Source organism: Periplaneta americana, chromosome 16 (assembly GCF_040183065.1).
Source record: "Periplaneta americana isolate PAMFEO1 chromosome 16, P.americana_PAMFEO1_priV1, whole genome shotgun sequence".
Classification (NCBI taxonomy): Eukaryota; Metazoa; Arthropoda; class Insecta; order Blattodea; family Blattidae; genus Periplaneta; species Periplaneta americana.
Window position 1 is genome coordinate 154,396,856 of NC_091132.1, and position 17,094 is coordinate 154,413,949.

Consider the following 17,094-nt stretch of genomic DNA (forward strand, 5'->3'; position numbering starts at 1 on the left):
TATTATTATTATTATTATTATTATTTTATTTTATTTTTTTTTTTTCATATATAGCTACTCAGCTTGATTTGAAAGTATGTCGGCAAACTTCCGTTTGGTTTGCAAAGCAGTTTATTTGTGACAGGACACATGGGATGGAATGCAGCTCTGAAGCGCTTTCACTTTCAACCAGTGTTCCGAAACATTGACTGTTTCATTGGTTCTCTTCCCTTACATACATTCGACGCTCGATACTGCAGAGTACAGTCAATACACAGCATCAAACCTTGGTGAAACTGAAACAGTTACTGTGTCGAAACATTTAAGTCCGAATGTTTTGAATCACAGAACATCTCAGTGTGTCGACACACTGTTTCGAAACATTCACTCAGTACTTATTTACTGGCTTTTAAGGAACCTGGAGGTTCATTGCCGCCCTCACATAAGCCCACCATTGGTCCCTATCCTGAGCAAGATTAATCCATTTTCTATCATCATATCCCACCTCCCTCAAATCCATTTTAATATTATCTTCCCATCTACGTCTCGGCCTCTCTAAAGGTCTTTTTCCCTCCGGCCTCCCAACTAACACTCTATATGCATTTCTGGATTCACCCATACGTGCTACATGCCCTGCCCATCTCAAATGTCTGGATTTAATGTACCTAATTATGTCAGGTGAAGAATGCGTGCAGTTCTGTGTTGTGCAACTTTCTCCATTCTCCTGTAACTTCATCCCTCTTAGCCCCAAATATTTTCCTAAACACCTTATTCTCAAACACCCCTAATCTCTGTTCCTCTCTCAAAGTGAGAGTCCAAGTTTCACAACCATAAAGAAAAACTGGTAATATAACTGTTTTATAAATTCTAACTTTCAGATTTTTTGGCAGCAGACCGAATGATAAAAGCTTCTCAACCAAATAATAACAGGCATTTCCCATATTTATTCGTGTTTAATTTCCTCCCGAGTATCATTTATATTTGCTACTGTTGCTCCAAGATATTTGGACTTCCCCACCTCTTCAAAAGGTAAATTTCCAATTTTTATATTTCCATTTCGTACAATATTCTCGTCTCGAGACATAATCATATACGTTGTCTTTTCGGGATTTACTTCCAAACCACTTTCACTCAGTATTTGAATAAATATATTGTTTATTTTTAAGTCAGTGAATGTATTTATTCAACTAAAGATCTTTAAGTGCTATCTGAAAAAAAAAAAAAAAAGGAAACCAAAATGAATTGCAAAATGATCTCCAAATTGTGAATCTGCTGTTTGCCATAGTACTCTGATAATTTATTTAAACTCTGCTTATGTTCGTGTTTCGTTCTTTATGGATAGCATATAGGCATCGAGTCTTTTGTAGTATTTCGTAGACGAAAGTCATGTTAGGTATTGTACAGGAAAATGGTATTTGCAAATGGAGGAAAAGCTTATGATCACAGTGTGTGGTGAATGTAGGAAAAATACAGTGTGCCTTGGTAATTTGTATGCAAAGAAATATTCTGACAGACGTCGACCATCTCGACAAATGGCGAATCTCTCCTATCAGAAGATGCTCTAAATGGTTACACCATAAGCATTTTTTAAATTAAACAGTGATTGATTTAGAGGGTGAAGTTGGTGTTGTAGCTGCTGTTGCTGTGAATCCATTCACTAGTTCTCCTGTTATCTGTCCAGCAAGTGGCATTAGTCAGAGAAGTGTGCCGACATTCTTCATCTTAACAAGCTCCTTCTGTGTCATGGGCACCATTTTATTCTAGTGGGCATTAAGACCTACTTACTAATGATAACGTGTCACTATCATTATATGCTGAACGTCCACCACATCATTCGTCATCCCCCTGTTCAGTTTGCCATGTCAGTTTTCCTAAAGATAAGTTGTTATACTTGCCTGGATTAATAGGCATGTTTCTTCTTCTTCTTCTAGTTATTTATACTTGTTATTAGGGTGCGCTGATGTAGCTCAGTGGTAGCGTGTCTGTCTCCAGACTAGCCAGCCCGGGTTTGATTCCCAGCAGAATCAGATATTTCCATGCAAAATTTCTACCTCGGGACTAGGAGAGATGGTGGTGCACAAATTCTAATCAGTAGATTGTGCACCAGTATGATTGGGTTAAATCCCAAATCTTTTCACAGTGCATATGAAGAGCAGGCATATGTTACTGTTGAAAGTGATTCATCCATCGGACGAGGATGTTAAGCCTGACGATCCCTTGGTGATATTCAACAGGAATAGGCTATGTGCTGTCACCAAGTTTCCCATTCTCCCTTCCTCATCTTCATCATTGTCACTCATTCCATACCCAACACTTACACAAACACTTACACATACACTCACCTTAGTACACGACATAACTCTCCACAGATACACATCATGTACAGGAGGGGTCGTCAGCACAGAGCATGGTGGGGCTAGTGTCTCTTACCCGCTGAAAACGCAGTGCACTTTGGTGCACTCCGTAGCTGCTAGCGGGTATGCTCTCTATCTCTCCCTGCTGCACGACGGTGCACATGGGACAGCACCGCGTACCCTTTGCACATTTGAGCTAGTGCTGACGACCACTGATATACAGCATAAATGGTCCAGTCATCTATCCGCAATATGCAGAACCCAAATGACGGAAAGTGAAGTAGGTAGGCATTACATACATACATACATACATACATACATACATACATACATACATACATACATACATACATGTCGGCCTGGATGGCGCAGTTGGTATAGTGCTGGCCTTCTGTGCCCGTGGTTGCGGGTTCGGTCCTGGCCAAGGTCGATGGCATTTAAGTGTGCTTAAATGCGACAGGCTCTTGTCAGTAGATTTACTGGCATGTAAAATAACTCCTGCGGGACAAAATTCTGGCACACCGACGACGCTGATATAACCTCGGCATTGCGAGCGTCGTTAAATAAAACATAACATACATACATACATACGCACACACGCACGCACACACACACACACACACATACATTATAAGGTTGAATTTCGAGGATTATTACAATGCCTTAGCCACTGGCGTGGCTCAGTTGGTTAAGGCGCTTGCTTGCTGGTCTGAAGTTACGTTCGGGCGGGGGTTCGATCCCCGCTTGAACTGATTACTTGGTTGGGTTTTTCCCGAGGTTTTCCCCAACCGTAATGTGAATGCAAAGTAATCTATGGCGAATCCTCGGCCTCATTTCGCCAAATATCTTCTCGCTATCACCAATCTCATCGATGCTAAATAACCTAGTAGTTGATACAGCGTCGTTAAATAACCAACTAAAATAAATACAATGTCTTACCAATACGCATCTTTCCTGTCTTCGTGGTTCTATCCCACTTTTTCGGACGTGGCTTTCGATTTGTGTGAGTTTTCATACTTGTGGCAATTATTTTCATTGCTGTTTACACTAGTTGAATGATTCATAGAAAACACAATGAATGGTGCGGTATATCTCGATATGCTTGAAAATTTTGCACTACCCCAGATTCCAGAGAGGTTCACCTTCCAGCAAGATGGAGCTCCCCCTCATTATTGAGGACCAGTCGTTGAAACTTTACACAATCATATCCCAGAAGGATGGATTGGTCGTGGTGGTCCTATTGCATGGCCTCCACTATCTCCTGATCTTACACCATTGGACTTTTTCCTTTGGGGATTCGTGAAAGACCATGTCTACAATACCAGAGTGGATAACCTTCAAGTGTTACGTCAAAGGATTATCGACACAGTAAGATCTGTAACTCCGCTGATGTTACACAATGCCTGGAGAGAGATTGAATACAGGTTAGATGTGTGTTGTGCTACTAGAGGGGAACATGTTGAGATTTACTGATTGTGACATAAACTTGAGTTGATTAATATTTTCCCCTGGTTTGTTTTTGTGTGTCATAATTAAGGAATAAATTATTTAGTATCTTTATCGGTTGGTTTCATTTCGGACACAGTGTATAAAATGGAGCAGAAAACAGAAGAAAATAGAGGAGCAAATAGAGTAAAAAATCGAGGGAAAATATAGGAGCAAATGAGGAATAATAGTGGAAAATAGAGGAGAGAATAGATGAGTAAAAGAGGGGAAAATAGAGGAGAATAAACAGGAGAAAATTGAGGAAAAATAAGGAAATAATAGACGTGATAATAGAGAGAAATACAGAGAGAACATATAGGGGAAGATAGCAGAAAATGGATAAAGAAATAGAAGTGAAAATAGAGGAATTATAGTTTATTTCTCCTCTATCTTACCTCTATTTTCCCCTTAGTATTGGCTACATTTTTTCCTCAATTTTCCCTCTAATTTCTCTACATCATCCTTGCTTTCTTATCGATTTTCTTATCTATTTTCCTTAAATTTTCCCTCTTTTCTCCATATTTTCTTCTCTATTTAGCACTGATTTTTGTCCTCCATTTTATCCTCTGTATTACCTCTATTTTCTCTCTATTCGTTTTATCCATTTTTGTAGTTTACTCGTTTTCTCTTTTCTTTTTCCCTCTTTATTTTGTTTAAAGTACCGGTTCATATTCTGGAACCACTTTTTGCATCCCCTGTGGATGATGATTCCATATTTGGACCCATTATTTCTCCTTGCAACAATATCCTCTTCCTAGTAGCAGCCATTTTCACAACACGAATGTTGCTTACCATTGTCTTGACTGGAGTGCAATGGTGTCTCTATTTCAAAATTGTTCTTACAATCTTCATAGATGGCAGAAATGACCAAACAAATTACAGACATGGATAGTAGAACAATGGAACATTCAGAAAGTGGTGTTATCCGTATATGGTCCATTTTGGCACATATCATTGACTTCCCCAAGACACAGAATTGTAACCTGATCTTCCTGAATCCTGCTCACGCATGATTATATTAGAATAAGTTTCCGAGTGTCACTCTTGTTTATTCTTTCAGTTAACTTCTATTTATAGAAATCTTACTTACAGGATATTACTTACAAAATGTCATGTTACTTTGCTTTTGTTTTCTCTAAATTTATTTGCATTTCGTACATTATACCCGCAATGTTTGTATAGTTTACTGGATTAAGTAGGATTTAAAAACGAGTCTGCAGCATATAAAGTACAATCCAGTGATTCTTCAACTATTATTATTCTATATCTTGTTTCTACATAATCTTCTTTTCAGGAAGAGTCATTTGAGTTGGATCAAGTGGAGGAGGAGGTCAAACTGAAAGTAACGACAAAAGAGAATGAAGTCTTAATCGAGAGGTGAGTGAAGTGTCTGAAGCTATACTTTGTTGTAATTTTCACTGCTTTATTGAAATAATGACAAAATAAATATATTTGTAATTGCATGGCCATCTCATATGTGGCGAGCCTCAGCCGGAGTGCGATCTATGCCATGTTCCACTTACGGTGGAACATTTTTTATTACAGTGTAGAAAATACGACCGTGTCCGTCGGCAGTATGGAATTCGGCGGACTCTATGTGATGCTCTTGGAAATGATTTTAATTGTACAAATGCAGTTCTGAGATTTTTATGGAATACAGGACTTGACAGGGTGCTGTAGTTTTTTAGTGACCCGTTTTACTTATCCTCTGGACTCTTTACATCCGGAGGTTACATTTTTTAGTATATGATTTTAAAAAACTTGACATTCGGACTTTTTACATCCGTGCATTTTATAAATGCGCCAGACAATTTATTTCTGGTGGGATTTGTTTTGTTTTGTTGTTTCTTTTTAAATACTACTTGGTTTTTATGCTTCATCTTGTTGAAACTACATTTGTTTGCCTCATTTTAACCGTGACAACGCTTTTTAGTTCTTTTAAGTATTCTGGTTATTGTATTGTGTTTGTGTTTAGTAAAATATTTTAGATAAGGGCGCAAATAGCCATAGTAGCAGATGCGCCCTTTTTAAACCCCACTAACTAACTATTTGTAATTAATTATTTTTAACGCGATAGTTGAAATGAATGACTCATATAGTTTTATTTTCTTTATTTTAAATCCATCAGCAACAGAAGCAAGCTTCCAATTGTAGATGGCTTACATTGATACATATACAAAATACATAATAAGAAAAAACAAAACAGACAACACAAACGAAAAAAGAAAGATACATAATAGATGCTAGAATATAATATTGCAGGTAATATAGTGTCAAATGTCAATATAATAATGCAAATTTATTTCAAAACTAGAGAAAAAACATTATAATACACTTATTCATAATTTAAATATCTAAGGAAATACAATTCTTTTCATATTTATTTATTTAATCTGACAGGATTAAAGCCATAAGGCCTTCTCTTCCATCCCACCAGATAGCACATATAACTACAAAAAATAAATACAGACATTGATGAAAATAATACAAATTAAATTGTAGCCCTATAGAGGGTCAACAGGGTAAAAGAACACTATAGAGCTCTCATCGAGCTTATAGAAGAAAAAAAATACAGAAAAACAGAGATAGCAATGATGATAGTGATAACTGATGATAATAATAATAATAATAATAATAATAATAATAATAATAATAATAAATACATTACATATTAATTGTCAATTTTACAACAGCATAGTTACAATATTTATTATATGTCATGGGTTAAGCCGAAGTTGCGCAACCTGACAGGTGTTCAAAAAGCAATTCCTGAACCAGAATATGATTTTTTAATTTAAATTTGAATTTTGATATTGTCCGACAGTCTCTTACATGATCAGGGAGAGAGTTCCAGAGGCGTGGAATAGATATGCTGAAAGATGATGAGTAGAAGGGTGTTCTGTGCAGAGGAATAGAGAGAAGGTACATGTTCCGGGTTCGAGGTAGTGAAAGGTAAAGAAAACGAGATGCTAGGTAAGAGGGTGTGGCGGTGTGGATGATTTTAAATAGTAATAAGAGAGAGTTGAAGAATCATCTTTCTTTGAGTGGACTCCAACACAACAATTGTAGTGACGGTGTTACATGATCGAATTTTCTAATGTTACAAATGAAACGAACGCAGATATTGTGAACACGCTGTAATCTATGGGCAAGATCAGTATTTAGATTCGTGAATAGAGAGTCGCAATAATCGAAGTGGGGCATCACTGATATTTAATATTGTATGAAATGTTTTAACTGTTAAACTGAAATCTAATTGAGTATTACAGTTTACAAACAGAGAGTTATAAGTATTGCACATAACATACTTCTTGAAGAAAACAGTTCTAGGAATTGGAACAAAAAGTTGCCTATGATGTAATTCTGTTCTTTTTACATTGAACTGAAGGAATTTAAGAAAATCACAGTTATTCAATATACCATTAACAGTTTTATGGAGTAAAATTTGGCCATTTATTAATCGTCTAGATTTTAAAGTTTTATAATTAAATTAAAAAAGTAACTGATTATATGAAATTTCCTTCTCATAAGACGACACGTGATGTTTTTTAAAATATGAATACCGTAAAACTCTTTTCTGTATCCTTCCTATTTGCATCTGATGGGACTGGAACTGAGGTGACCATATTATAGACGCATACTCTAGCTTACTCCTAACTAGAGTTTTATATAGACCAGGAGTCATCATCTCAGTGCACTATGGTGCAGGTACAGTTTGCTCGCTTGCTCAGTTCTATCCATTAGACATCAATTGTGCAGCAGGAGTTGGGGGGGGGGGATTCAGGTGATGTCACTGGCGTCCGTTCACTTGTTCAACCCTTTTAATCAGTCTCTAATAATTATAATAAAAATAAGCACGGAAGAATCATGTACAGTACTTAATTTATTTTAAGAGCAACTGTGTAATAAGTAAATCACTTTTCAGTTTAAGATAAGAAACAAGTTGTATTTTTCCGTTATGTATTGTAACGGTTTTGAAAGTAAATAAATTTTTTCATATTAAAGTAGTTGAGTACTTACAGATCTATAATGCATTTTCACTGTTACAAAATATTAAACAAATCGAATCCATTAGTAATATTTAAACCATGTCATTCTATTCCTTTGTTCAAGTGTCGTCAATAGAATAAAATAAATTATCCATTTTTTATATGACACTATATAGACCTATCACGAAACCAATTATTTGTTATTATAACATATGAAACATATTGTCGTTTCTGTTACAAGACTGAAGTAGGCCTAAATTATTTTATTACAATGTAAATAACAAATGATAAAAATTATTTTCGCTGATGATTAGCATTGGTTTTCCTGGACTTTTTAATTCGTTTTTCCCTCACTAGCTAGTCAATGTTAGGTGCCAATGCTCGTGTAGAACACAATCGAAGAAGACGTTGTAAATTATGGTCAGAAAGTTGGCTTCTGTGATGGCTTGGCTCGACACACTGCACAGTACTACCTCCTCAGCCAGCGTCTTGGCGCTCCGAACTAGTATGCAGGCCAGTTGACCATGACTCATATAGAGTATCAATAGTATTTGGAGACTTCATTGTTACGAGTTACTTGTCTGTCCCTCTGCCTGTCTGCCTATATGTCTGTCTGTACATCTGTCTATGTGAATATGTTTCTGTATGTCTATGATCTGTAGGAGGAGATATTTGATACCGCAAAATGTGGTGAATAGAATCAATTTCAAACATCTCAAATTTTTCACAGGAAAAACTACAGAGGAAAATTTTAGTCATAACCAACTCATGAGACTTTAAGACAGAGTAACCAATTATAATCATAATTCATTTATTTATTTACCCATTAAATATTTTTTTTGTTTCGTGATCCTATTCACCCCTATAATTTAATGCCTTATTCTTTTCCAATGGCCTCTGTGTGAATAGGTTCACTACCAATTTTTTTCTTTTATCCTGACACTGTTGTTAAATGGGAAACGCAATTTATAAGTAATACTCACTGTAAGTAATAGGTGAAATCACAGTAAAACATAATTTGACAAAATTAATAAAAACTGAAAAGATAAATTATAATATGATATGTGCATGTAGTTATATATTCTGAACACGTTGAACAATATTACAGTGAAAATCAAAGACATAGCTGAAAACAAATCAGTCCAGCGACAACCTTAACATAGCAAGTTATTATTAAATTTGGACTTAAGCTGAAAACAAATAAGTCCAGCGACAACCTTAACATAGCAAGTTATTATTAAATTAGGACTTCATCGCCATGACGAAGACAACTAATGACTGACAAAAGTGAAGTGTGCCCTTTCTTAGACTTCAAAACAATGAAGCTGTAACTACACCTATGAAGGTGTATCTTCACTTTATTCACATCAAAAGCCAAGTTATAACTAAGGTACTGGAAAAACGAAATCTAAACTATAGCAGTAGCTGTTGCTACCTTTTATTCACACCAAACGAAGTTGCAACTTAAAAACACCGAAGTGGTAGCTTGATCTACTATTTATTCACTTTACTGATTTAGTTTTAGACTAACACTACACCAATATCCCAACAAAAATCAATCATGTCCACACCTGTGGAGTAACGGTCAGCGCATCTGGCCGCGAAACCAGGTGGCCTGGGTTCGAATCCCGGTCGGGGCAAGTTACCTGGTTGAGGTTTTTTCCGGGGTTTTCCCTCAACTCAATTACGACCAAATGCTGGGTAACTTTCGGTGCTGGACCCCGGACTCACTTCACTGGCATTATCACCTTCATTTCATTCAGATTCTAAATTACCTAGATGTTGATACAGCGTCGTAAAATAATCCAATAAAATAAATAAAAAAATCAATCATTAATCAACGTCTTTCGTCATTTGCAATTTGTTGGCAGTAATCACACAATTTTCAAGATACACTGCACATTTTTGAGCTTCAGAAGATAGGGGACTTTTTTCAGTGTCACTAAATCAGTGGTTCTCAACCTTTTTTGTTCACGGTACACTATCCCATGTAGTGAGTTCCCATGGTACACTAAAGTACGAGTTGGCAACAATGCAAGAGCCTCGGTGTAGCGTGCTCACAGCTTCCCTTCACCAGTCAGTTTGTAGACTTGCAGTCGTAAAGCCATTTTGTCCATATTCTGGCATATTTTGAGGTTGAATTTTAGTTTCACGCGTGTTATTTGCGTTATTGTGTTAATCTAACTTCAGTATGGATAAGTTTTTGATTAAAAGGAGAAAAGTTGAAAATGAGTCAGTGAAAATATTTTAGCAGTAACAGAAGTGAGAACGAACCAATTCCAAGTGTAATTGTCGTGAAAGCAGCACAGAGGGGCGTAGAACCTACTGGAACAATTCGTAACTACCAAGACCAGTATTTAAACTTTGGATTTACGTTCAGTGGACCTGAAAACCGTCCTGTGTCATTTGTGGAGAAAATCTAAGCAACGAATCCACGACCTCTAGTAAATTGAGAAGACTTTTGAATGCCAAACATAGTAACTTATCTGGTGAAGATAAGTATTATTTTAGCCGATTGTTGTCATTGGAAGAAAGGCAAGCAAAAGCTATGGACCGGAGAGACACTATTTCTGAAGAAGCGTAAGTGGCCAATTATAAAGTTGCCGAAATAATAGCGAAAAAAATGCAGCCCCACACTCATTTTATCTGCCTGCAAGGAAATAGTGAGATCAATGTCAGGTGACGGCACCCAGGATATATCCTTGGTTCCATTGTCAGTCGATACTATTTCCCAGCGGATTGATGACATGTCTTCAGATATCCAGTGCCATGTACGTGAAAAGCAAAGCGACAGTCGAGTATTTTCACTACAGCTCGATGTATCAACTGATATAACCTAAGTATGAAATGTAAATTACTGAGATTTGTTCATGAGGATTCGAATATTGAACAATTGCTTGCATGTATTGCATTACCCTCAACATCATCCAGGGCAGATGTATATAATTAGCCAGCATCTTGGAACAAAATGGGCTGGGCTTAAGACACTAACAAACATAAATGAAAAACAAGAAGCGCAGGAGACTTCTCTCAGTTTAACAAGAAATACGTGTGTGTTTGTCTTCAATTTCACCACGAATTAAACTCTTGTGTAAGAAGCAATAATAAATATTGAATGAAAATATTTTAATTACTTTTACCAACAATAAAGTGTCAGAGAGTTTCGCTGCACACCTAGCTGATCTCGCAGCACACCCATTGAGAACCACTGCTTTAAATAGTTTTCAGTGTTTGTACTTTGCTTTGATATGCCGATCTCCCTTCCAACACCAGAGCTGTCCAATATATCTAACCAGATATTCTATGCAAAATCCTAATTTCTTTTCATAGTTTTATGATAGCTAACATCTTTAGTAACGACGTTGATAGCCTTTGTTATAACTTCACTAATGAATTCTTTCCATTACAGCTCCTTGAACACTGACGAAAATGAAACGCCACTGGTGAATTGCACCAATCATGAACATTGTGTCTCCTTGGAGCATCCTGTCAAAGAAAGTACAACTGAACACCAGATTTGCGATCAGTTCCTTACAAGGAATAACGTGGAGGCAGACAGTCTTAAATGCGATTTTTGTGGAATACATATCGTAGGCTTACAGGCGGGGCATCTCCCACAGAATGCATGTAATCATTGTAGCGAGAAACCTTTCAAATGCGATGTTTGTGGTAAATGCTTTTTAAAGTTATATTATCTCAGAGTCCATGGACGTACTCATACAGGGGAAAAACCCTTCATATGCAATGTTTGTGGGAAACTTTTTGGATATAAAAGTCATCTGATTGTTCATTCTCGTATTCATACGGGTGAAAAGCCATTCAAATGCGATGTTTGTGGGAAATTTTTTCGACACACAAGTGATCTCACAGTTCATGCACGTACTCATTCTCGCGAGAAACCTTTCGAATGTAATACTTGTGGAAAATGTTTTGGGCACACGAGTCATCTTTCAGCCCACTCACGTATTCATTCTGGCGAGAAGCCATTCAAATGTGATATATGTGGCAAACGTTTCTTAAATTCCACCAATTTAAAAAGGCATTCGCGTACGCATTCTGGCGAAAGGCCTTTCAAATGCCATGTGTGTGGGAAACGTTCTGTAGATTCGAGTAACCTCAAGAAACATTTACGTACTCACCTCAGCGAGAAACCGTTCAAATGCGATGATTGTGGAAAACGTTTTCGACATACAAGAGCTCTTGCAGTGCATGCAAAAACGCATTCAGGCTAGTGGCCTTTCATACTGTGATGTGCGCGGGAAATGTTTTACAACTCAAAAGGCATTCACTTACCATTTCAAAGAGAAGCTGTTCAAGTGTAATGATTGTAAGAATTATTTTGGACTCTCCAGTGCACAATCAGTGCATGCACGTTCGTATACTTGTCAACTGTCATTCATATGCGATAAAGGGGGAAATGGTTTGTGGAGTCGAAAAGTTTTTCAAAGAATTTTATGCGAAAAGCCATTCAAAAGATGATGTTTGTGGGAATTGTATTGTACAGTGGGGTAATTTCATATTCATTTACACACGCATTCTGGTAAGAAACCATGTGATTCAGGGATTTTGGCCCCTGCAAAAAGTAAGTAGATAGACTAAGAGTGCGTTACTCATCACTCCTGGCGGGCTGGGTCACACAGGTCAGGCCGCGCAGTTATAACACCTAACACTTTCTTCTTATCATGTCACGGTACACTCCATCTTGAAACATAATATTCTCCCACACATTCTTTTACTAACCACTACGTCTATTGACTAAGCAATGTCATGATGGCTTATATTTTCTTGACATGAGTGTCCCTCAGCTTTGAGCATAGATATTTTCATTTTTCCTCTTCCCCTCCTACGCACTTTTATGATTAAATTTCTTTCTTATGACGCAGCACAAAGCTCGCTCACTAGCCAAACAACCAAGGGCAGGGGCCATTAACGCTGAATCGAGCTGTAAATATACTGTCCATAGCAAGGTTCTTCCGTGAGATCATTTTCTTATATTCATGTACGTTTGCGCACCTGTTAGAAGATATTTCGGTATGTTGTCTGTAGGAATTTTTTCTCTTATTTAGTACTTAAAGCCAAGCAAAATTATTACAGTTTAAGAAGCTATCACTTTTTTACGTTCGTATTAAAAATTGCCTACTGGTGAAAACCACTCAAATTTCCCTTGAAATTTTTTGTCTCGTGACATTCTCATTGTCATTCCTTTTTGTTCTTGCGAGTTGCTACACTGCACGCCATTATTTGAAATCGCACTTGTTTCCGTCATTGTTTTTGGTTTCACCTTAAATTTTCTCTTATAGGATTATTATCAGCTGCATTATTATATCTTATTTATTTCTTCATAAAATGCATTATGTATAAATTCATTTTACATTAAATGAACTCATTGATCAACCTCTACATTACTTGATTCATTAGTTTTGAAATGCATAGAAAAAAAATTTCAAAACTTGATCATGCTAATGCGCTGATAACACACAAATTTTGGGACTACAGCGCAGAGGAGGGAATATGTAAACAAAATAAATTATATAAAAATCTTGCTTAATCTATTTTTGGCATTTGTTCTGCTCTTCAGAAAATATGTGCATCCATGCAGCTACTGTCACATTTCTCATTCACATAAAATTATAGTCACTAATTCTCTGAACTTTTTGAACATAATATTGGATAGCTCTATCTGACAATTATTCACTATAAATTAATATTTTATCCAAAATATTGAGCTACGATAGTGGGGTAATATCGATGAAGACAATGGAAACCTTTCCCCCCCCCCCTTTATGTCACAGAGAAGAAAATTTACAATAAACACCATGTCCCGCTTAGAGAGATCGAGAAATAAATGCTAATAAAAAAACTCAGATGAAGATATTGTTTCGATATACAGCTGACAAGATGCAGAAACTGTCCAAGTTTATGCACCAATGCTTTAAAAACAGTTGCATGTTCATGCGCATGTGCACTAACATTTATCGTGGAAACAAGCCTGGCACCATTCAGTAGAACATTCCGTCATTGGACCATTGTACTTTATCGAGGCGACAGTCACAGGCAATGTGTATGTGGACATGTTGCAGAACTTTTTTGTTAATCAACTCCTCCCAGAATCGGCTTTTCAGTCCACACCTGTAGAGTAACGGTTAGCACGTCTGGCCGCGAAACCAGGTGGCCCGAGTTCGATTCCCGGTCGGGGCAAGTTACCTGGTTGAGGTTTTTTCCGGGGTTTTCCCTCAACCCAATATGAGCAAATGCTGGGTAACTTTCGGTGCTGGACCCCGGACTCATTTCACCAGCATTATCACCTTCATCTCATTCAGACGCTAAATAACCTAAGCTGTTGACAAAGCATCGTAAAATAACCTGCTCGGCTTTTCAGGGACATGGGGCTCCACCCCATTACTATGGAGCAGTGCGTGGCTTCTTGAATGCAAACTTTCCCAATAGGTTGACTGCAAGAGGCCAACCCTTGCCTAGCCATCTAGGTCAACCGACTTGACGCTCATTGACCTTCCTCTGGGGCTTTGTGACAAGTGTTGTGTACCAACGTGATATAGTTGACACTGGAAAAACTGAGACAACGCATTATAAATGCAGCTGCGCTAATCAACTCATAAATGTTATGGAACACTTGGTAAAAGGTTTAGTACCTTTTAGATTCTTCAGGGTAGCTCGACGCTCAAACATCGAGTTGCACTGGCCATTCTCCGAAACTCTGAGAGTTTTTACATCAAGTAATACAAAAAGTTATGTTATAAAACCATTATTTATACTTAAAATTAGCACTTATTTCTCGAAAACATTTTAAAAATTTAAGTTATGGTTTATTTAACGACGCTCGCAACTGCAGAGGTTATATCATTGTTGGTGGTGACCCGGAATTTTTGTTCCACATGCCAGTAAATCTACTGAGATGAGCCTTTCATATTTAAATACACTTAAATGCCATCGACCTCGGCCGTGATCGAACCCGCAACCTCGAGCATAGAAAGCCAGCGCTATACGAACTGCGCTACTGAGGGCTGCTTATTTCTTGATCCCTCTAAGTGGGACATGGTGTATATGTATCCAAAATAGTTATCTAGTCTAAGAACTCAATACATGTAACTTTCATACGACAAATTGGCTTTCCACAGCACCTTAGACTATTCGTTGCTTCATGGGTAACTACGCACATTACAAAAGCACTTAATATGAGACCCAGTCATTGAATTTTTTCTCTGTGCTAATCGAAACAGTATTGATTATTATTAGGCCATTGCTCTAAAATCAATTATTCATTCTATTCTTTTTATAACTATATATTTATACGAGGCGCGTTCATAAAGTAACTTTCCCACCCGTTCCACAGCTAGCAAACCATATGTTGCGCCAACCGACTGCGTGTATGTCATAGAGTAATGTCCTGGCATGACGCATGCGCTAGCGGAACTTCCCGAGTGCTCTCAGTAGCTTCATTACATTGGATGAAGATGGACGTTCCTATTCCAGCTCCCACCGAGTGAAGTGCAGTCAGTGATAAAGTTTTTGAATGTAGGGGACATAGCGCCGATTGAAATTGATCGTCAGCTGTGCCAGGTCTATGGGCAAGCAGATGATGCATTGCTGCTGTAGACAATTTTCAGCAGGACGCCAAAATGTGCATGACGAGGAGCGCAGTGGGAGGCCAACCGTCTTCACAGACGACCTTGTGGAGCAACGCACCATCTGCTTGCTCATGACGTTAGGCCCATAGACCTGGCACAGCTGACGATCAATTTCAATCGGCGCTATGTCCTGTGCATTCAAAACCTTTATCATTGACCGTACTTCACGCAGCGTGAGCTGGAATAGGAACGTCCATCTTCAACCAATGCAAGAAAGCTACTGAGAGCACTCGGGAAGTTCCGCTAGCACATGCGCCATGCCAGGACATTACTCTATCACGTACACATAGTCGCTTCGCGCAATATATGGTTTGCTAGCTGTGGGACGAGTGGGAAAGTTACTTTATGGACGCGTCTCGTATTATATGAATAAATAATCTGTGACACAAGAACCCATGAAGGACCACAGCCGACCACTCAATTGCTGGCCTCATGTGCATATTCGCGTTTTTTTAACTAATGGCGGGTACTTGACTTTCATCATTAACCCATATGAAGCCAGTTATGTAGACCAATTTACCGAGAGCCGTTGCCCTGGGTGCATCATAGGAGGCTGGTCTACACTACACCCGAGATGAGATGATTATGGAGATTTGTTGGGATACCACAGGGGAACTTGAGCTTCCCGAAGAAAACCCCTGTCACCTGAACCACAAGCTTGTCCAACACCAGTTATAAATCGGGGGTACACCGGGGATAGAACCCAGGTCCACAGGATTATAAATTCAGCACTCTAGCTGCTAGACCACAGCCATGGCTTGATCATCCAAACTGTATGGTGATAACGACCCCCAGCCATTATTATTGGTGTTCGAAACCGAATGTTGCTACATGTCTTAGGTCCTCAAATACATCACTGGCCGAAATTTCATGAGAGAATTTCTTCGCCATGCAGACCAGTACTGGTGATTATTATGCAACGCTAGTGCAGGCTGTGATGTCTTAAGACCCACTCCCACTTAGCAGAATCGAATCAAAATGAAAAGTCTGCTGCCACTCACATCTAGTGGAATCGAACCAAACAGTACTTTTGTGTTGTGTCATACAAACGAGAATAATTATTCACAAGATTTATTAATTTTTCTTCGTTCATATTACATTGTGATTTTTGTATGCATACTATTTCACCAATAACTTTTAATAGTAAACAAATTAAGCCGCCAAAAATGGATGTGGTTCATTTGTTTTTTCATGAAGGCTTCACGAGAACTTACGATCTTACCCAAAACAAGTAATTCTATTCCGGCAGTGGAATAAATATTCTAGCTCATGAATTCTGTTCTGTTCGGTTCGCTATGACGTGCTGCTTTCTGCTATCTTCTATTTAAATACATTGTGAAGAGAAATTCTGTTCGATTCGATTCCGCTAAGTGAGAGTGGGCCTTTATACCACACGTCTATGTTACAGGACACACTGATATTATAATGTAAATATTTATTTATTTATATATATTTATTGTGTAATCAAGATGTATAAATATTTATGTTATTCGCGTGTCTCATTTTACTCTCGCAATTGGTTTTGTTATATAAACAGTATCGAAATGTCATACTTACTTACTTGCTGCAAGTAACAGGAGTAAAGATTTCAACATCTTACATTATGCTTCTGGTGGGTACTAATCCACCCTGATTGTATCT

General features: G+C 37.8%; 1 protein-coding gene across 1 annotated transcript in view; it reads left to right on the forward strand.

Moving 5' to 3' along the window:
* The window catches only part of LOC138691473 (zinc finger protein 664-like), a 34,114-nt gene extending 20,905 nt beyond the window's left edge, over window positions 1-13,209 (forward strand). Inside the window, exons 4-5 of the mRNA XM_069813433.1 lie at window positions 5,113-5,195; window positions 11,217-13,209. Of these exons, the coding sequence (XP_069669534.1) occupies window positions 5,113-5,195; window positions 11,217-12,039 (906 nt within the window). The 3' untranslated portion in view covers window positions 12,040-13,209. The remainder of the gene's footprint in view (window positions 1-5,112; window positions 5,196-11,216) is intronic.
* The last annotated feature ends 3,885 nt before the right edge of the window (window positions 13,210-17,094 follow it).